The sequence below is a fragment of the Hylobates moloch genome, unplaced genomic scaffold (assembly GCF_009828535.3).
Source record: "Hylobates moloch isolate HMO894 unplaced genomic scaffold, HMol_V3 SCAFFOLD_1, whole genome shotgun sequence".
Lineage (NCBI taxonomy): Eukaryota > Metazoa > Chordata > Mammalia > Primates > Hylobatidae > Hylobates > Hylobates moloch.
In genome coordinates this window covers 192313640-192336232 of record NW_026652276.1, presented here as the reverse complement: position 1 = coordinate 192336232, position 22593 = coordinate 192313640, and the positions used below count along the sequence as shown (strand labels likewise).

At 37.2% G+C, this 22593-nt stretch overlaps 1 protein-coding gene across 3 annotated transcripts in view; it reads left to right on the top strand.

Annotated features, from left to right (window-relative positions):
- The window catches only part of IMMP2L (inner mitochondrial membrane peptidase subunit 2), an 885601-nt gene that overhangs the window by 67779 nt on the left and 795229 nt on the right, over nt 1-22593 (top strand). For all 3 annotated transcript variants that reach the window (XM_032761474.2, XM_058426048.1, XM_032761477.2), the window contains one exon: nt 6943-7046. In XM_032761474.2, coding sequence (XP_032617365.1) covers nt 6943-7046 — 104 coding nt within the window. The remainder of the gene's footprint in view (nt 1-6942; nt 7047-22593) is intronic.

Sequence of the window (22593 nt, the reverse complement as noted above, 5' to 3'; positions counted from 1 at the left end):
CCTCCTGGGTTCACACCATTCTCCTGCCTCAACCTCCTGAGTAGCTGGGACTACAGGGGCCCACCACTACACCTGGCTAATTTTTTGTATTTTTTGGCAGAGACGGGGTTTCATCGTGTTAAGCCAGGATGGTCTTGATCTCCTGACCTCGTGATCTGCCTGCCTCGGCCTCCCAAAGTGCTGGGATTACAGGCGTGAGCCACCGTGACTGGCCACTGTTTTTTTCTTTCATTCTTTTTTTTTTTTGGATTTCGAGATTCTACTGTATTTTTCTCTTTCATTCTTTTTTTTTTTTGAGACGGAGTCTCGCTCTGTTGCCCAGGCTGGAGTGCAGTGGTGCTATCTCAGCTCACTGCAAGCTCTGCCTCCCGGGTTCACGCCATTCTCCTGCCTCAGCCTCCTGAATAGCTGGGACCACAGGCGCCCGCCACCACTCCCTGCTAATTTTTTTTGCGTTTTTAGTAGAGACAGGGTTTCACTGTGTTAGCCAGGATGGTCTCGATCTCCTGACCTTGTGATCCACCCACCTCAGCCTCCCAAAGTGCTGGGATTACAGGCGTGAGCTACCGTGCCCGGCCTGTTTTTTTTCTTTTTAATAAAGCGTTTGTTTTTAGTGAAGTACAGAAAACTGTGGTTCTTATAGTGCTATAGGAACAACTTTCCAATTCAAGAAGGTTTTTCTTTACGATGTTTTGTTGATATCCATGTGTTAGATTAATAAACAAGATAGTTTATTGTGTTGTGATTGCCATTATTTCATTATGAATAATAAAGCCCTCTTCAACTATTTCTAACTCTTAAATTGCCTAACTTGATGAGACACAAAAAATTTCTTACTATACTTATCTAGAATATGTTTTCATTGAAAGAGATGTATACGTTATTTAGATAATGTATATTCTAGAAACTATCTGATTTAAATATGCTTTTAAAAACCTTTAATCTTTTAGACTTTATAGAAATATTATTTTCCAACCACTTTTCTGGGATTAGGTTTACAAAAATGGCTAAGACATGGTTTCAGCAGTTGAGAAACTTAGACCTGAGTGAGTCTTATCTGTAGGCAGATACCTATTAAGTACCTGCATTGCTATGGGAGTGCACATGAGGGAGTAGCTAATTTAAACTTGTGGAGGAAAGAAAAGGTAAAAGAAAACCATATTGCTTCCTTTATAAAATCAAGCAATGTCATTCAGGTGTTGACTCTTTTTTTTTTTTTTTTTCTGTCGCCCAGGCTGGAGTGCAGTGGCGCAATCTCGGCTCACTGCAAGCTCCGCCTCCCGGGTTCATGCCATTCTCCTGCCTTAGCCTTTCCGAGTAGCTGGGACTACAGGTGCCCGCCACCACGCCCGGCTAATTTTTTTGTATTTTTAGTAGAGACGGGGTTTCACCGTGGTCTCGTTCTCCTGACCTCGTGATCCGCCCGCCTCGGCCTCCCAAAGTGCTGGGATTACAAGCGTGAGCCACCGCGCCCGGCCAGGTGTTGACTCTTGATTCTAATATTTCACTATTGGAAGTTAGACATGCTTCCTTCTGTTTTCTTCCCTTGCATAAATCTTTTGTTTATAATGCTTTACCTTTTGGTTCTAACAATTACAATTAGAAAAGTTGGGCATTTGAGTGATTCTATAAGGGAAAGATAAAGTTAAAGTTTGGGTCAGTCGGGATTTTTCTATCCCTATTGTTGGAACACCAAGATGTAATTTTCCAGTTCCTTAAGGGAACTGCAGCATGTTTTTTATTTTTAATTTTTTTGAAGGCTTTACAGAGGAGTCCCCATCAGATAAGGACTTTGACAAATGACTAGAAGTTTCCAAGTGGAGAAAAAACATTCTCGACAGAGGGGAAGTCTGATGATGAGGCATTCAAAGAGCGGGTTAGAAACTGGACTTAACATATGAGTCTTCTAGTATGGGGGATAGGGTAAATGGTACTACTGTTAAATAAGGAGGGGAAGTATATTTGGGGGCTGGAGTGGGCTGGAATAGGATCTTTGTTTTGACCTTGTTAATTTGGAAAATCTTTGGAAATTCCACTAATTGATTTTTTTTAATTCTTTCCACTAAAATGTGTTAATTACCTGCAAAGTGCCCGATCTCAAAAATATAGGCACAGGAAATAATTTATTCTCAAAACTTAGAAAAAAAAAGAACTTATAGCCTCTTGGAAGGAGAGACAAGGGAACGATTATAATGCACATTTAAATATTACGATAGAAATAATCATAGTATGTGATGGTGAACTTGGGATTTTTGATCTTATGAGTTGCGGTCACAAACTTCAAAAAAAAAAAAAAAAACACCAGTACAAGAGACCAATAGAACAGTCAGAAATAATTAAATCACCTTTTGTTCCTTCACTATTATGGCAAGAAAAAAGAAAAAAATACCGACTGCAGTGAAAGTACAATAGGAAGATTTTCTCTTTATTGTCCACAGCCCGGATGGTCTCTCTCCAGGTCACCTTTACTGTGTCAGTTATATAGGAAAAAGAATACAAAGAAATGAGGGAGGAGGACCTGTGGATACTGAGGTCAAAGACAGACAGGAAGAGGGAGATAGAGAATTTGAATGAGAAATATGAATGAGATAGAGAGCGTACCCTTGTGGAAGCTCACCTTTTAATAATCTAACCTACTGTTGTGATGACAAAAGCTCCATTCCCAGGCAACATGGCTCAGTAAAGCCCTTTGGACTTATGCTACCATATCAACTCTGTTCCTCACTAGGGATAGAGACAGAGGAGGAACCTGGGGGTAGAGAGTGCAGACTTGCCTAAAATTAAAATTGTGATGTAGTAATATCAATAATAGAAGTTATTGAGAGGTAACTATGGGCCAAGAACTACCATAAGCACTTTAAATGAATGATCTTACCAAATAATGTAGTGCCATTCACCGTTGAACAATGAGGGTGTGAGGGACCCAACTCCCATGCAGTTAAAAATTTGCATATAACTTTTGACTGCGCCACACCCCACAGCTTAACTACTAATAGTCTACTCCTGACCAGAAGCCTTACTGTTAACATAAACAGTGAGATTAACACATATTTTTATATGCTATATGTATTATATACTATATTTTTACAATAAAGTAAGAGAAAAGAAAATGTTATTAAGAACATCATAAGAAAGAGAAAAAGATATTTCTGTTTCTTAAGTGGAAGAGGATCATCGTAAAGGACTTCATCCTCACTGTCTTCATATTGAGTAGGCTAAGGAGGAGGAGGAGAAAGAAGAGGAGTTAGTCTTACTGTCTCAGGGGTGGCAGGTGTAGAAAAGGTGGAAAGGGAAGCAGGAGAGGCAGGCACACTTAGTGTAACTTTTATTGAAAAAAGTCTGTGCATTATTGGACCCATGCAGTTCAAACCTGTGTTGTTCAAGGGTCAACTATATTTGTAAAGCCCTTAAACAGTGTCTTGCACATGGCAAGCACTTAACATGTCTGGCTATTATTATTAGACCAGGACACATGGTAAGTACTTGGTAGGTATTGGCTATTACTATTTAATTATTAATTAGATAATAGTTATTAATCATCACCCTTTTCCTAGTAATGAATGGCATAATGAAGTTAAGTAACTTGCCGAAGATCATATAACTAGAAAGAAATGGAATCATTTCTAAGTTGGAGGTGACAGTCTGATTAGTGTGGATACAGCAAGAATTACATAATGATTGGTGCTTGGAATATGATGATGCTAGAGAGGAAAGAAAACGTGCCAAAAGGAGAAGACATTATGATTATAAAAAGATCCCTTTAGCTTGCTGACTGTTTGGATGAGAAGTAAGAAGACAACTAAGATTTTTAAGCTGGTTGACTGGGAAAAGGGTAAACCGGATGTACGAAAATAAGAAAGGGCTGGGGATGGTGGCTCATACCTGTAATCTCAGCACTTTGGATGATAAGGCAGGAGGATTGCTTGAGGTCATGAGTTCAAGACCATCCTGGTCAACATAGCAAGACCCTCCCATCCCTAAAAAAAAAAAAAGGAAAAAAAAAAAAAAAAAACCACTTCACTGGATGTGGTGGTATGCACTTATAGACCTGTAGTCCTAGCTACCTGGGAACTGGGAGACTGAGCCCAGGTGTTCAAGGCCACTGTGCACTATGATCATGCTGGTGCACTCCAGCCTGAGTGACAGAGCGAGACCCTTTAAAACAAACAAAAAAAAGAGGCCAGATGCGGTGGCTCACGTGTGTAATGCCAGCACTTTGGGAGGCTGAGGTGGGCGGATCACGAGGTCAGGATTTCGAGACCAGCCTGGCCAATATTGTGAAACCCCGTCTCTACTAAAAATACAAAAATTAGCTGGGTGTAGTGGTGCGCACCTGTAGTCCCAGCTCTACTCAGGAGGCTGAGGCAGAAGAACAGAAGAAACTATCTAAAAAAAAAAATTTATTTGTTGAAATGATAACAAATTCCATTTTAATCTTATTGAATTTTTTGTCAGGTAGTTAAGTGAAATGAGTAGCAGGGAATTTAAGTTAGAGATTTAGGTATTATCACTAAAGGAGTCGGTGAAAGCTCTGAAAGTGTTTGAGATGTTCAAGGATAACCAGTATTTTTCAGCTGCAAAACCCTGGATCAAAAATAGTGTCAGGATAATAGCCTCCACGCAGAATTTTGACATATTCGTCAACTCTTGCTTTGTAGAAAATCTATAAATAATCCCAGGAATCTTTAACAAAAGGCATGTCATTACTGCTCCAGGGACTGGCTGTTGCCCTGCGTGCACTGTTTTCCTTGCTTCTGCGCCGGTTGCTGTTGTTGTGTCTCCACTGGCTACTGTCACCAGCCCCTCAGTGAAGGCGGAGAGTCTCAGTTGTTGCATGGCACCTTTCCTATCACCACAGAAATGGCCACTTCCCATGGTAGCATTCTTGGAGAGTCAGAACTCAAACAAATCAGTAAGAAAGAAATAACCCATCAAAAAGTGGGCTAAGGCCAGGTGCGGTGGCTCACGCCTGTAATCCCAGCACTTTGGGAGGCCAAGGCGGGCAGATCACAAGGTCAGGAGATCGAGACCATCCTGGCTAACACGGTGAAACCCTGTCTCTACTAAAAATACAAAAAATTAGCTGGGTGTGGTGGTGGGCGCCTGTAGTCCCAGCTACTTGGGAGGCTGAGGCAGGAGAATGGTGTGAACCTGGGAGGTGGACCTTGCAGTAAGCTGAGATCACGCCACTGCACTCCAGCCTGGGTGATGGTGTGAGACTCCATCTCAACAAAAAAAAAAAAAAAAAAAAAAGTGGACTGAGGACATGAATAGACAATTCTCAAGAGGTGAGTGATATACAAATGGCCAACAAGCATATGAAAAAAATTTTCAACATCTTTAATTATCAGGGAAATGGAAATCAAAACCACAATGCAATACTACCTCACTCCTGCAAGAATGGCCATAATCAAAAAATAATAGATGTGGGTGTGGATGTGGTGAAAAGGAAACACTTTTACATTGTTGGTGGCAATGTAAACTAGTACAACCACTATGGAAAACAGCATGGAGGTTCCTTAAATAACTAAAGTAGATCTACCATTTGATCCAGCAGTCCCTAGCAATACTAGGTATCTACCCAGAGGAAAATAAACTCATTATATGAAAAAATAACTCATTATATGAAAAAGATGTGTACTTGTACACACGTTTATAGCAGCACAATTTACAGTTGCAAAAATATGGAACCAGCCCAAATGCCCATCAATCAACGAGTGGATAAAGAAAATGTGGTGTATATATATATTACTCAGCCATAAAAAGGAACAAAATAATGTTATTCACAGCAATCTGAATGGAATTGGAGACTATTATTCTAAGTGAAGTCATGAATGGAAAACCAAACGTCGTATGTTCTCACTGATATGTGGGAGCAAAGCTGTGAGGGCACAAAGGCATAAGAATGATACACTGGACTTTGGGGACTTAAGGGAAAGTGTGGGTGGTGGTGAGGGATAAAAGCCTACACATTGGGTATAGTGTACACTGCTCGGGTGATGGGTGCACCAGAATCTCAGAAATCACTACTGAAGAACTTAACTCATGTAACCGAACACTGCCTTTTCTTACAAAACCTATTGAAATAAAAAATGAAAAAAAAATTTAAAAAACAGTGAAAAGGCTGTCTTAGCTTTTCTAATTATTTTGTCCCCCTGTTCTTGCCTCAAGCTTGTTGTTCATTGGCTTGGTCTGTACCCCTGTCCAAATGACAAGTATGCTGGTTTCATAGTTCCCCAATCAAATTTTTGTGCCTGTGTGGTTCCTGACCTTTAGAAAAATTCTTACACAAAATGTTTCTCAGTTCTTGATCCATTAACCCTCAGGCACAGTTAGACTTCTCTGAATCCTAGGATGAAAGCCACTTATTAGGCACAAACTGGGACCAGGACCCTTAGGACATGTGCTCTTTTGAGAAAAGAGAGGTCAAAGTGGGAAATCCTTACATTTTATAATGATAATCCTATCACATCTTTCTTTTGCCCCCTTCAGTTCTTCATATGACTGTGAAGATTTGTGGATATGACTGTGATTTGGGATTATTTCTTCTTTTCCTCAGATGGAACAATGATGTGTACTACTGTGGAATTAGATCCTATCCGGATATTTTGTTAGGAGGTTTGACTTACTTCTTCCTCATGCTTTTATATTATTCTTAAGGCTTTTCATACCTATTTACTGGAGTTTACTAAAGATTTTAATGTCTAGCACATGTTCCTTTCAAATAAGCATTGGTAATTTATTTTTTTCTGGTTAATCTGTGAAGAAGCCCAGTGAGCCTTTTTGAAAACTCATCACTTGCAGTTACTTTAGAACAGCAATTTATAGAAAGGTACTGTATTAGAAATGTTTTATTTCAGTCCACTCGAGCTGTGAAGTGCAAGAACCATGAAGATTGAAAAATACAAATGATAGATGTGTCTCTTTCTTCTTATTTTCTAGCCTTCTTTGAATCCTGGGGGGAGCCAGTCATCTGATGTGGTACTTTTGAACCACTGGAAAGTGAGGAATTTTGAAGTACACCGTGGTGACATTGTATCATTGGTGTAAGTAACTCAGAAGCATACTATATTTGTATATAAAATTATTTATACTTACGCTGATTTAACTGGTAATCCACTGTTAATATCATATTGCCAATTATTAAATTGAATACATGTTAAATAAAATGTGTTCTAAAAAAATCGATTTTGCAGTGTAACAATGCTATAAAAAGAATTTTTTGCATTTAAAATATGTTAGTTGACTAACATATTTGGATTGGGTAAAATGTATTTAATGAAATGTTGATTAGAAATTATTAAAAATACACGCATTTGGTATTGCTTTGGAATATTTTGAAATTTTGCATCTTGGTAAGCAACTTTTTTGTTACCCCAATGCTTTCTTGGTTTGTATAGATAAAAAGTATTCCTAGAAGGTGATAATTATGACGTGAAAATCATTGACATTTATGTACATCAGGAGTTTAACTGAAAAAGGAAATTTGAAAGACTAGTACTGGATGCTTCTGTTTGGGGCCAAAAGGTGGCACTGTTTCACTGTTATAATACGATGACCGGTCAGGATCAAAAATTTCATTCCAGTCTTAATGTAGAAAAGGAATGTCAAAGTGTGCATAACTGACACAATGATATAATACATAGTCCTAGGACAGGCTTAAATGGTTTGGAGATTTTTGTTTGTTTGCTTTAAAAGTAAATTTACACTAGGAAGATTGTAGCCAAACTTGTCTGATTTCTTCTGGTTTCAAATACTTATAAAAATGTTGTAGTATGATTCCCTGTTATGCCAGTTAGGGGTAGCAATGAATGTAGCAGTGTTACTGCCATTTGATTTGGAGACAGTAAAAACCTGCTAATGGGTAAATACTTTTCCCATTTATATTTCTGATTCTTGAATTGGAAGGATTTTTTTCTTGTTGGATGGTAACTTACAATTGTTTGGTAAAAGCAAGACATCATCTGCGTATTTGTACTTACCTTTGGCTCATGCTTTGTGGAAATAGATATTCTATAAATGTGTTTCTTTCAGACTATTCCACCAGTATTCATTTGAAAACATATTAACCAAATCTGGTTAGTGACTAAAGAAGTAAATTCAAGTGGAGTTTTGTATGGCAGACATCCAAGGAGGGGGATTAAATGCTTCTCAGGTTTTGAGTGCTTTTAAAAATATTAAGCTGCTCTTTGAAGTGTACTTTTATTTTGTCATTCAGAGTACTATTTTTGCAACCTCCTAAACAACCTTTTCCATGCTGGGTTAGCCTGTCATATGCTCATTATTCTTTTGCCTTTGGTTTGACAAGGTTATATCCTCACTTAGTTGGTGATGGAAAGTATTCCCACCCAAGTGAAAGAGGTCACACTATACACAGACAATTGTGCAGTATTTTTTTTTTCCCATGAGAAACATGCTGACTATCTCTAACCAAGTGGACTTGAATAGATAATTGAAAAATAAAACAGGGCTCCTTAATATTCAGGGTTGCATGGATCCATAAAAGTATCTTACCATATTGTGGAGTATATTAAAAAGAGCACACTACTGTTTTATGTAAATATTCATAGTGATTGATATTTATTATATACATTAACTTCAAAAATATTCTATTCAAATTGGGATTGATATATAAATTATAGCTATTCCAGCTGAACTGTGTTTTTTTTTTTTTTTTTTTGAGACAGAGTCTCGCTCTGTTGCCCAGGCTGGAGCGCAGTGGTGCGATCTGGGCTCACTGCAAGCCCTGCCTCCCGGGTTCATGCCATTCTCCTGCCTCAGCCTCCTGAGTAGTTGGGACTACAGGCGCCCACTACCACGCCCAGCTAATTTTTTGTATTTTTAGTAGAGACGGGTTTCACCGTGTTATCCACGATGGTCTTGATCTCCTGACCTCGTGATCTACCCACCTCGGCCTCCCAAAGTGCTGGGATTACAGGCGTGAGCCACTGCGCCCGGCCTGAACTGTGTTTTTAATGACTCAGTTATGTGCTATATCATTGTCAGGTACAAATAACACAAACTTTCATGTGCTTGTTCTTGGGAGGAGCCATTTACATAAAAGAGTGCTTAGTTACTAGTATTATATATTTAACAACAGATGATCGTGAAGCAATATTGTTACTTTGAGAAAGAAACAAAAAATCTGATGCTAAATTCTTCTTTAGCATTATTTAAAGTATTTTTTTAGGTCGGGGCCAGGTGGCTCAGGCCTATAATCCTGGCACTTTGGGAGGGCAAGGTGTGTGGATCCCTTAAGCCCAGGAGTTTGAGACCAGCCTGGGCAACATGGTGAAACCCTGTCTCTACAAAAAATACAAAAATTAGCTGGGTTTGGTGATGCATGCCTATAGTTCTAGCTACCTGGGAGGCTGAGGTAGGAAGATCGATTGAGCCTGGGAAGTTGAGGCTGCAGTAATCTGTGATCGTGCCACTGTACTCCAGCCTGGGTGACAGTTAGACCCTGCCTAATAAAAAGTATCTTTTTAGTCTTATGATCAAACATGCTTTCTAGACCACCATATCCATGTATTTTCATACAATTTAGAAACTGCTTCATTTTAGAAGATTGATGTTGGTTTGATTGCAGTTCATAATACACATTTAATTTATGTCAAATATTGAATATTTGCTTTTCTTACACAATGCATCAGTTTGTTTTTAACATAGATGATAATTTTTGTTACTACATTGGAACATCCTATTTTTTTAAGAAATGTGTGACAAATATAGAAATGTATATTAAAATGTTCAATTTAAAGCTGATTAGAAAATATACTTTGTAATTTTGTTTAGAAATTGATATTAACAGTATACTTCATTGATAAATAAGTAATCTTTGAAAACAAACCAGTATAACCTTTGTATATTAAAAAAATCTTGAGACAGTGTATTCGGAATGTGTGGTAATACACCATTTCTAGTATAATATTATGTATGCTTTTCTGGAAAATTTGCAGTTTCCAAATTCTTACTTAAATCAGTAGGGCTTATTCAACTTTATAATCAGAGCACTGATGAAAACAATAACAATCTCAATAAAAATACTAACACAATTTAAAAGACATGAAGTTTCTAATAATTAAACTGCAGTAAAAGTAGTATTTTACTTAAAACATAAAAGGTGAAGATAGCTTGGTGGTAGGTGGTATAAGGAAGGGTTGAGGCTGTCTGTGGATAGAAGGGCAGAAAGACATTATCATCAGAAGTCATAAATTGAGAAAAGCTTGTAAGCTTTGTACAAAATGTACTGATACCAGAGTTATATGCTCTCCTCATTGTTTTGTGTTACTTTGTTTTATTTATTTATTTATTTATAAACAAAGATCAGGGTTAACTTTGCAATAGCACTTCTAGGAGAAAGGTTGAATGTATAATACTGATTCCTTCCTGGTTTGCTGCCATTAGTATATGTAGCCTTCAGTTGCCTGTACTAATAAGGCAAAACATTAATGATCTGGGAAAAAAATTACATATGAACCAGTGTAACTTCTGCATTACACTGAAATCTTTTCTCCACTTACCAATTGTCTATGTTAGTTCATGTTACAGAAACACATATATAGCAAAGCAGACTGCCCTTTCTATTGCAAGAGGTTTTGTTCAGAGTTGGTTGACCAGTGTTGTTTCCTAAAGCATGGGAGATCTGGCAGAGGGAGGTGGGTGCATATTATTTTTTTGCATATCTTTCTTATTTTTCACTGTTTCTTTCTGTAAAAAGTTGGTCACAGTGGAGTTGTTTAAGTATATTATTCAGTAGCTACATTTATTTAATAACATTACTGGTTGCATAAAATATGATTTGCTGTCATCAAGTCCTCACTATAGTATGTGTAGGTGGCATCATACTCTCTTGGTGATTTACAAACTCATAGTGGTGATTAAGGTGGATTTTCTATACCTTGGAATTGACTTTTCGCTAACCCGTGTGATGGCCTTCCTGGCTTAACATTAAGTTGCACTATTTCACAATAATATATCACTTAACAAGTCCATTGGGACAGAGGTTCTTTCATAATAAAGTCCTAAATAATCACATTTAAAAGTGCTTTAACTTTATTTTACTTTTATTTGTTTTGAAGAAAAGTTGCAAAAATAGTATAGAGAGTTCCCACAAATCCCCTAATATTAACATTATATAGAACCATAGTTCAATTATTGAAACCAGGAAATTCACATCAGTAGAATAATATTAGATCTAATCTTATTAGACGAATAGGTCTAGACCTTATTCAAATTTCACCAGTTTTCCCACTAGTGTCCTTTTTTTGGGCCAAGATCCTACTCAAGATCCCATATTTTCATTTTTTATTTTTTATGTCTCTTTAGACACCTTCAGTATATGCTAGTTCTTTAATCTTTGTCTTTTATGACATTGGCACTTTTGAAGGGTACTGTACAGTTATTTTGCAGAATGCTGCTCAGCCTCTTTAATGTTTGATGCCAGACTCTCTTTCAATAGAGAAGCACTAATGTTAATGGCAGTTGGTGAGGCTGAGGAAGCTGCAGCAGTGAGAACCCCTGAATGAAGGAGAAACTCTGTCTGAGTAGGCAGTAGGGCCAGCTGGGGAGGTAGATACCACAGGGGCAGAGGAGAAAGAGATGGTAGGATTTCTTTTTCAGACATGGGCTTTTTTTTTTTAGTTTCTTGGAACCACATACTTGGGTCATGACTACAAGGGTTCAGGGGTTCTAGAAATAAGTCTACCGAGTCAAATTTATAGCTGCTAGGAAGCAAAGAAGGAGAGCTGTATGAGTGGGAGAAGTGGCCACAGTTTATAGAGAGCTAGAAAGGAAGGATGAAGGGCTTCCCTTCTCTTCCTTTCCTCTTAATCTGGATCATAGATTTCACTGTTTTGAGCCAGTGTTCAGTTCTGTAGGAGAAGGTTGGTGTGAGGGAATTCTCATTGAATGAGCATGCCTGTAAGTAAGCATTGTGCTAAGTGCTTTGAGTATGCTGTTTTTATTTAATTGTCACAATATCTGGAGATAGTAATTTTTAACATAATGAAACAGATTTACAGCAAGTGCATGACAAGTAAAAAGCAGGGCCAGAATTTGAATCCACGTTCATTTGACTCTAAGCCTGTACTGTCTGATACAGCAAGCACCTATAGTTACTGAACACTTGAAATGTGGTGATTGCTGCTTGTTAAAATCATAATAAATTGGATATATTCATGCAAATAAATATATTACTAAAATTCTACGTGTTTCTTTTTCCTCTTTTTCTTCTAATTTTATTTTATAAGAGATTGGGTCTTGCTATGCTGCCCATGCTGGGCATGAACTCCTGGGCCTAAGTGATCCTCCTGCCTCAGCTTCCTGAGTGGCTGGGACTACAGGCAAAACCAGTACATCTGGCTGATTCTTCCTTTTTAAATGTGCCTAGTAGAACATGTAAAATTACACATGTGACATACATTTTATTTCTATTTGATAACACTATGTCTAAATCTTTTCCTGTTGTACACTGCTGCATCCCTGGAGTATGTCTGAAGTGAACTAAGATAAAATCCCAAAGTCTGAGATGGAAAACACTAAGGTAGTTCCTATGAAGCAAAGGTAGACTTCTAAAGATAGGTAAACACCTGGTGTTGGTGAGAGTGTTGGAGTGATCAGGTCTAAAGACAGAGAGAAAAAGACACATAATCTATGGAGAGAAAAAAAAAACAACCATAATATTTTTAAAGTATTTATTGACTGCTTACTTTTTTGTAGCCATTCGGTTAGGAGTTCTAACTTCACTTTTATTTGATTCTTACTAAGAAAAACCAATGAAGTAGGTATTGTTATCCCCAGTTTTATAGATGAGAACACTAAAGCATAGAGAGGCTAAATAACCTGCTTAAGGACATAGTAAATATTAATAAATGGCAGAGCAAAGGTTTGAAGTGCCTCACATCAAAGCTGTGTCTTAACTATCATCCTATAATGTCTCCATATAATGTGGTACGATGCTATGGTTGTGTAACATTGATTCTCACCAAAGAAGTCATGCTGGCCCTGGTATGTCTACATCTCTTATTTTACTCCCATTTCTGTAGTCGAATTTCTGATACAGTGGTTCCTGAAATACATAGTAGTCTCTTCATTAATAGCAATTATACTGTATTATGAACATATAGTGAGCATACAGTTTCAACAGCTGGTTTTTGTCATGCTAAACTAATTGCCACTTTCTGGTAGATGGCCAGTGTGGTGGCTGCTTCTCTATCGATAAGTATGAGCAAAGAGTCATAAAGATTTGAGCCAGGGAAACAGATGAAATAGAATAGAGCCTTTGAAAAAAAAAAACAAAAAACGAAAGGTGCTTTGTGTCTTGAGTGCTTGTAAATCTTGAAAGGTTCCCTGACCAACCAAGGAAATTAATTGGAACCTGCTAAAAATGGAATTGCATGTTTTGCCCACAGTAATGATAATACTGAATAATGACCCATAATTGTATTAAAAGCCAGTTATCAATTGAGCTGGGAAAATATAATTGTGTATACTTATCTGTTCTATCTGTACTCATTCTCAATTTTTAAAATCTATGGCCAAACATTTTTCTGAGTTTGTAGTTAATATAGTACATTTAGGAACCAAGTATAGAAAGACCATGACTTTTACAGAAAGATTCTTTAGGGAGGATGAAGTACCTAGGTTTCTAGTTTTTTTTTTTTTTTTTTTTTTTATAATAAAAAAATGGGGGGGGGGAAACACAAAAAAAATTTTTAGACATTTGTACCTTCAATTATCCATTGTAATTTGCAGTCATTACTAAGTATATGTACAAGTGACATTTTTAAAATAAATAAAATGAGATAGTATAGGTATTATTATTATTATTATTATTTGATATAGATTAAACTGATTTTTAAATGCTGTTCATAGCCATACAAAAAGTTGGTATCCTTGGCTGGGCACAGTGGCTCACGCCTGTAATCTCAGCACTTTGGGAGGCCGAGGCGGGTAGATCACGAGGTCAGGAGGTTGAGACCATCCTGGCTATGGTGAAACCCCGTCTCTACTAAAAATACAAAAAATTAGCCGGGCGTGGTGGCGGGCGCCTGTAGTCCCAACTACTCGGGAGGCTGAGGCAGGAGAATGGCATGAACCTGGGAGGTGGAGCTTGCAGTGAGCCAAGATTGCGCCACCGCACTCCAGCCTGGGCGACAAAGTGAGACTCCATCTCAAAAAAGAAAAAAAAAAGTTGGTATCCTTAAGACGGTCCTTAATAGCAATTTACTTTCTTAAGTAGGATAAACTGCCTTCACAATGCTTTTACACTTAATTATTTAATAAGACATTTTCTTAGTTCGGAGACAAATTACAGCTTAGAAATGTTTCATAAATTTCAATTTTGAATTACCGAGATTTTGTGTTAATGTAACCATAGGAGATATACATAGCTTCTGCTCATCCTGTTTTATAAATTTTATATCCTTTGAGAGGTAACTATAAATTATCAAAGAACAAAATTATACAGGCAACATTCTATTAAATACTAGTGCTTATGTTTATAAATGTTTTTATTTTTACTCTGAAATAATCTAGTCTCTGAGAATGCTGTTTCTTATATTTAAAAAAATGAGTAAGTACAAGACAGCCTTTACAAAGGACCTCCCAAATACACGTTAAATATTATATGTAAGGAGTCAGATTTAGCTATTGAGGAGAAGCATTTTGAATATGTTTACATAATAATTACAACAGAATTAATTTTTAGAGTAGTGAACAGTTTAGGTTTCAAGCAGGAAATAGAACAAAAGGCAAATCAACCATCACATAAGTGTGTCAACCTATCTTAAATACTTTTGGAATCAATAAGGTATAGAGGCACACATAAAGATAGGCCACAGATCAGTCAGTGGCTGATTTCTATTTCTGGCTGTAAATGGACTAGTTTATTTCAAACTAAGGCCTACACTGTGAATAATGAAAAAACTGGATTAAAAAATATATATATCTAAAGGCATTGGAGCACTACCAAGAGCTAAAGATCTAAGAATGAAAGGAAACACACTGAAGTGAGCCCTGTATTTGGTGTCATTTTTCACCTTGGGTTCTGTCAATTTGCAAGCAACATAGGCCAAGCTGAGAAGCCGAGCAGCAATAGCTAAGATGGTGAGAGAGTGAGCAGAAATTTTGGCAGTTTCACAGTGCCTGCAAGCTAAAATTCAGGAAGGAGGAAGAAGGACCCTGGTAAAACACTCTAAGCTTTTCAGTGGGATTCTTGTGGGGCTATATCCTAGGAGTTAGGAAGAACTATAAATAGGCCACTACTTAAAAAAATCAAAATGTATTCTTTGATAAACCCAATCTTGATTTTAAGGTGGTCTGCCTTTACTTTAACTGTCTGTCATTGCTGGAAGCAAGAGACATCATGCAGAGTTTCTATAATTTTTTTATACACAACACTTGGCATTTAATAAAAAATTATACCATGCATATTAGAAGCCAGGACCAATAAAAACAACATAAAACAAGAAAGGATAGAAACAGTCTCACAGTAATCTAGATATTGGAATGATTAGACATAGACTATTAAATATCTGTAATTGGCCAGGTGTGGTGACTCATGTCTGTAATCCTAGCACTTTGGGAGGCTGAGGTGGGAGGATCACTCGAGCTCAGGAGTTTGAGACCAGCCTGGGTGACATAGCAAGATTTCCCTGGTCTCTACTTAAACAAACAAACAAAGAAACAAACAAACAAAAGCTAGGCATGGTGTTGCATGCCTGTAGTCTCAGCTACTATAGAGGCTGAGATGGGAGGGAGGATAACATGAGCCTGGGAGATCATGAGCTATGGTCTCACCAGTGCATTCCAGCCTGGGTGACAGAGTAAGACCCTCTCTCCAAAAACAAAAAAAATTATGATCAATATTTTTTTAAAGTGATGAAACGATGGATAATTTCAGCACAGAATAAGAATCCATAAAAATAATTTAGAGACATTCTAGAAATAAAAACTGTGACTGAAATGAAGAACTCAGTAGATTAGTTTAATAGGAAATTAGACAGCTGAGGAAAGAATTAGTGAACTGGATAATGGGTCAATTAGAAAATATATAGAATAGGATATGGGGGGAATAAAAGAATGGAACACACAATCAATAGTGTAAATAGTGTAATAGTGAAAAAGGCTGACTACCATCTAATTGGAGTCCCAGGAGAATAGGAGAGTAGGAATTGAGGAAGAAGCATTATCTTAATAGATTCAGGCCAAGAGTTTTCTAAAATCAATGAAAGACATCAATCCACAGAATGAAAAAGCACTATTGGAATAAATACAATGAAAGCACATTTAGGGCACATGGCAGTCAAACCACTGAAAACCAAAGAAGTTAAAAGTCTATATATATATATATTTTGAGGCAGAATTTTGCTCTTGTTGCCCAGGCTGGAGTGCAATGGCATGATCTTGGCTCACTGCAACCTCCACCTCCAGCATTCAAGCGATTCTCCTGCCTCAGCCTCCTGAGTAGCTGGGATTATAGGCATGCACCACCACACTTGGTTAATTTTTTATTTTTAGTAGAGATGGGGTTTCTCCATGTTGGTGAGGCTGGTCTTGAATTCCTGACCTCAGGTAATCTGCCTGCCTCAGCCTCCCTTAGTGCTGAGATTACAGGCATGAGCCACTGTGTCTGGCCGATAAAAGTCTTAAAAGGAAAAAAGACATTTCCTTCAAAGAAGCAAAAATATAGCCTACTTTTCAACTGATGGAAGACAGGAGATAATTGAATGACATCTCTATAAAGTGGTAAAAGGAAAAAAAATGTCAATCTAGAATGTTGTACCTGTTGGAAATATTCTTAAAAAATGAAAGAGAAATGCGTTCTTTTTCAGACAAACAAGCCCCTAGCACATGCTCAATTGTTCTATTGGACTTCATGTACAAAACAAATTCAAAGGGTTAAGAATTTCAAGTTGGTAGCTTCAGAGCATTAAGCCCCAAATGTGGGGTCCCTTCTGAGCCCAGGATTATGTGTGACTGCACTGGTCACATTGCCATGAAGCCAGCCCTGGTGGTTGGTAGAGGGGTGGGCACTGGACCTAAGTAGGGCCAATCAGAGCCATTCCTGGAAATGGATATATAAATATTAGGAATGAAAAGTTGTTTAGTTTGTTAGAGTTTGAACAATATGATCTGTAGAAAACTAGTCATATTTCCTTAAGGATACGTCAATAAATATGAGCCAAATGTAATAATTAGAACTTTGGTTTCCAAGCAGATTCCATGCTCTAATTCCTTGGATAGTGAATATAATAAGATGATATATCCGTGAATAAGTTACTTTACATTGCCAAAGGGACAGATGTAAATAAGGCTACTAATCAGTTTACCCTAAAATAAAGGTTATCCTGGATTATCCATGTAGGCCCAGTGTAATCACATGAGCCCTTAAAAACAGAGGCAGAAGTAGTAGTTAGGGAGATGCAGCATACGAAGTGAGAGAGATCCAAATGACAAGAAGGATGCAACACATTGTTACAGCCTTTGAAGATTCAGGGACCATGGGCAGAGGAAAGCAGGCTGCCTCTAGAAGCTAAGAATGACCTTCACTCAAAGATCAGCAAGGAAACAAGTACCTCAGTCTTACAACTACACAGAATTTTGCCAACAACTTAATGAGCCTGGAAATAGATTATCCTGGGATTTCTAGATAAGGACCTAGACCCACTGACACCTTGATTTTGGCCTTGAAAGATATTAAGAAGAGGATCTAGCCAAACCTGCTAGACTTCTGTCTTAGCTGTTAGATAAGAAACAGGTGTTATTTTAAACCTCCAAATTTGCTGTAATTTGTTACAGTGGCAATAGAAAATCATCTTAAGCAATAAAAAATACAAACAGTTCTAAAAGCACCTTTACATTTACAAGGAAATGTACTTTTACAAAAGATTTTTAAGTGTTTGAAAACACCGATTTTATTTACATAATTGACTAATTTAAAAAGTATTATTTTCTTTTCTGTGAAACAAATCTGAAAGCCTCTATTTGCCAGTTCTTCAGTGCAAGACTATGGGACTAGGTTTTGGGAGATCTTGTTTCTACTTTGAGTTGCATCATTTTTAACTGGCTGAGTGACCCTGGACACGTTATTTTAACTGTTCCTTGGATCAATTGCATCATCTGCAGAATAAGAGGTGCAGACTAGTTGATCTTTAAGGTCTCTTTTCATTTAAAAAATGCATGAAAATAGCTTTAGGGATCAAAATGGAATTGTTAGGAAGTTCAACATAAGAATTAATCCCTCAGGATATCAGAGAACTATGTTGCATAGTTTTAAAGTTGGAGTCAAAACTGACTTGAAATTTTTTAAAGAAGAAGAGCTATATTGGCACATTAAATAAAAATTCTGGAACAGATAGGAGACTTGGAACACCAGGTCTTTATTGGTGAAAGACATCAAATGAATATATACTTATAAAGATTATGTCTGTGGTTGCAATTATTGAACATTGCAAACATAAACGTTGGCAGGTAGACGCTTTACAGAAGGATGATATCAAAATCCTTTCCTATTTATTTAAAATTACTCAAAATAATATAGTGGTAGAAATCTTTGTTTCTTTGTTCCTTGTAATTTATTCTGGGAGTAGAGTTTTTAATATTCTAATGGTTTATTTTGTTCTGGTTATCTCCATCTCTCTTGTCAACTTAAGATGTGTTTCCCACTGGTAAACACAGTGTCCACTGGTTCTTGCTAAATAAAGATACCATAGTCTATATTCTGCTTCATATTTTAGGTCTTGGAAAAGTGGAAGGAATCTCTAAACTAAATTTAAACATAACCTTATTTGATCCAAGGTCAGTAGATACCTTTCATTTTTCTTTTCCTTTTAGAAAAAAAAAGGCAGTGTTTTGGTGAGTAGAGGTGGCAAGGCTGGGAAATGTGTCAGTAGCTGATAAGAAAGGGAAAGGCCTTAAAATGACATCCACCAAATTTTATCAGTGCCTTGGAGCTCAGGAAAGTATTTCTTTCCAAGAAGAGAACAGGAATGCCTTTTAAAAAAATTGTTTATTTCCATTAATGAGAAACCTCAAGGACCCATGAAAGGTTACTTCTTTGCATAATCTAGTGACAGGTTTACTCATACTCAGAGGTTACATTAATATTTACTGATGGCACAAGTATAGGTTTCACTTTATTAAAAATTGTATGGATGTTGGAACTGCTGTTGAAGAAGCTGGCTTTGTTTGATTTGGCTATGGATATGATAATTATAATATGGCTTTCTGTACTTTTAGAAGTCATAAGTTATATTGCAAGGATTTGTGTATTTGGATTGCTAGAAAGTTACCGTATAGTATTATGACAGTACAGTAGGAAACATTTCAGTGTGAAGAATAGTATGTCTCACATAAATTTTACCATAGAATTAAGTAAGAATCATTAAAATATTCCAGGTTTATTAAAAATTCATTATTCTACTAGAGGATCTTTAAGGAGCAATAAGAACTTGAAGAAATAATAGGAAAGCTTTGGTAACAATGACACTGTGTTAATTGAGTTGAAAGGAGGTAAAGAATGTATTAACAGAATGGATCCAAATTTGGCAAAAAAGATTTGTAATAAATCAAGCGGGGAAATCAGTTAATAAAGAAAGAGGCCAATTATCAGTGAGGGGAGGGGGGTGTATTTAATGATTCTAAATGAAAGGTTAAACTACTTGGGTGAATTTCAGTTTAACAAAAAGGAAGAAAAGCAATATGGATAATTAGGCAGTAATAAGAGCATACTGGAAAAAAAAAGCAGAAAACTGCCTTAGGTACTAGGGGAATATTGGCTAATGAACTTCACCTCCTGCAGTTATCTTTGAATATTCACTTTTGCTTTAGAAATGGGAGAAGTGATGTTTTTAGTTATTTTCAAGGAGGTATGATTCTTTAGCACACTTTATCATATTGTGGACTTTAAAAAAAGTAATTTCAACTTTTATTTTAGATTCTGGGGGCACATGTGCAGTTTGTTACTTCGGTATATTGTGTGATGCTGAGGTTTAGGGTATGATTGATCCCGTCATCCAGGTAGTGAGTATAATAGCCAATAGTTAGTTTATCAACCTTTTTCCCCCTTTTTCCCTCCCCCCTTTAGTAGTCCCTAGTGTCTATGATTGCCATCTTTATGTCCATGAGTGACCAGTGTTTAGCTCCCACTTTTAAGTGAGTACTTGCAATATTTGGTTCTCTGTTCCTGCGTTAATTTATTCTTAGGATAACGGCCTCCATGTGCATTCATGTTGTTGCAAAGGACATGGTTTCATCCTTTCTTATGGCTGCGTAGCACTCCTTGGTGTATTTGTACCACATTTTCTTTATTCAGTCCACTGTTGATGGGCACCTAGGTTGATTCTATGTCTTGGCCATTGTGCTAGTGCTGTGATGAACATATGAGTGCGTGCATCTTTTTGGTAGAATGATTTATTTTCCTTTGGATATATGCCCAGTAATGGGTTTCGTGGGTCAAATGGTAGTTCAGTTTTAAGTTCTTTAAGAAATCTCCAAACTTCTTTCCACAGTGGCTGAACAAATGCTATTAAATGCTGCGTATTGCAAATATTCTCTAGAATATTGATATTGAATCTACCACAGATGCTTATGCAATGTCATGACTATCAACTGTCAGTTATTCTTAACATGGAGTAGGTTGACATAAACACCAACAATGTGATTCAGTCAGCCAGTATTGAAGGAGCAGTGATTGTCTGTAGCTCCATGCTGGATTATGCCTTGCTAAGAATAGTCAACAGTGGGGCACTTAGCATCTGCTATATAGTAAGCTGAAAAGGGACATATACAACCAAGGAAAACTTGAAAACTTTTAAGGATGTGGTAAAGCTCAGGTTTTAATAACATCTGGCTCTGTACTTTTATATTTTTTTGTATTTTGTATTTTGTATTTTGGGGAAGGCTGCCACATAGGAGTCCAGATGGAATAACTTTGGAATAGATGAATACACTAACTCCAGTTACGTGAAGAGGGGCCACAAACAGCCAGGCAAAGAAAAGAAGACATGCAGATCGCCATGGAAAACTCCTCTTTGGAAGCATAGTCACCCTGTGCCTAGCTAACTCTATTAGCTAGATTTCTACCATCCTTTTATCTATGTGATAACATTGAAATAACAGCAAATATTCAAGAAGTGGAGCTGATATTCTTTATTTTTATTACTTTTAATAATGTCATTTTGGAATGACAATAATTTTATTTGTTAAAGTAAATATACGTATATGTACAAAATAAAATAAGCATGTTGCTTAATCAAATAATCTTTATTCATTTTTGTCAGTACTATTTTGCATTTTTTCTTTTTTCTTTCTTTTTTTGTTATTATTATACTTTAAGTTTTAGGGTACATGTGCACAATGTGCAGGTTTGTTACATATGTATCCATGTGCCATGTTGGTGTGCTGCACCCATTAACTCGTCATTTAGCATTAGGTATATCTCCTAATGCTGTCCCTCCCCCCTCCACCCACCCCACTACAGTCCCCGGAGTGTGATGTTCCCCTTCCTGTGTCCATGTGTTCTCATTGTTCCATTCCCACCTATGAGTGAGAACATGCGGTGTTTGGTTTTTTGTCCTTGCGATAGTTTACTGAGAATGATGATTTCCAGTTTCATCCATGTCCCTACAAAGGACATGAACTCATCCTTTTTTTATGGCTGCATAGTATTCCATGGTGTATATGTGCCACATTTTCTTAATCCAGTCTATCATTGTTGGACATTTGGGTTGGTTCCAAGTCTTTGCTATTGTGAATAGTGCCGCAATAAACATACGTGTGCATGTGTCTTTATAGCAGCATGATTTATAATCCTTTGGGTATATACCCAGTAATGGGATGGCTGGGTCAAATGGTATTTCTAGTTCTAGATCCCTGAGGAATCGCCACACTGACTTCCACAATGGTTGAACTAGTTTACATTCCCACCAACAGTGTAAAAGTGTTCCTATTTCTCCACATCCTCTCCAGCACCTGTTGTTTCCTGACTTTTGAATGATGGCCATTCTAACTGGTGTGAGATGGTACCTCATTGTGGTTTTGATTTGCATTTCTCTGATGGCCAGTGATGATGAGCATTTTTTCATGTGTCTTTTGGCTGCATAAATATCTTCTTTTAATTTTTTTTTTTTTTTTTGGTGATGTGTGGTCTCAAACACTACTACCCCTCCCCATCCCCAAACAATTAAACAAAACTAAGTACACATATTTTGGGAGGAAAGTCACTATTAAGGACCATTTCTTTGGCTGAAGTAGGGGTTTGAAAACTGTCTTTTAAAAGCCAGAATAGACCCCAGGAAGTGAGTGGGAGTGTAGTGTTTCACATATAGCTGAAATAGCCCAGGTAGGGGATTGATGATTTATCAGAATCTTGACTGAGAGCAGAGTTATCAAAAATACGTTGTGAGCAAATAAAACACTTGAGGACTTAGGATGTACCACCAAATAGGAGTCAGAGAGCCCATTATGGCAGGAGTGACAGGTGTTACTGATCTTTTGGACAATGGGTAGTTTACATAGTAAAATTTAAAGAGTTGGCTGTGTTGGCCGGACGCGGTGGCTCATGCCTGTAATCCCAGCACTTTGGGAGGC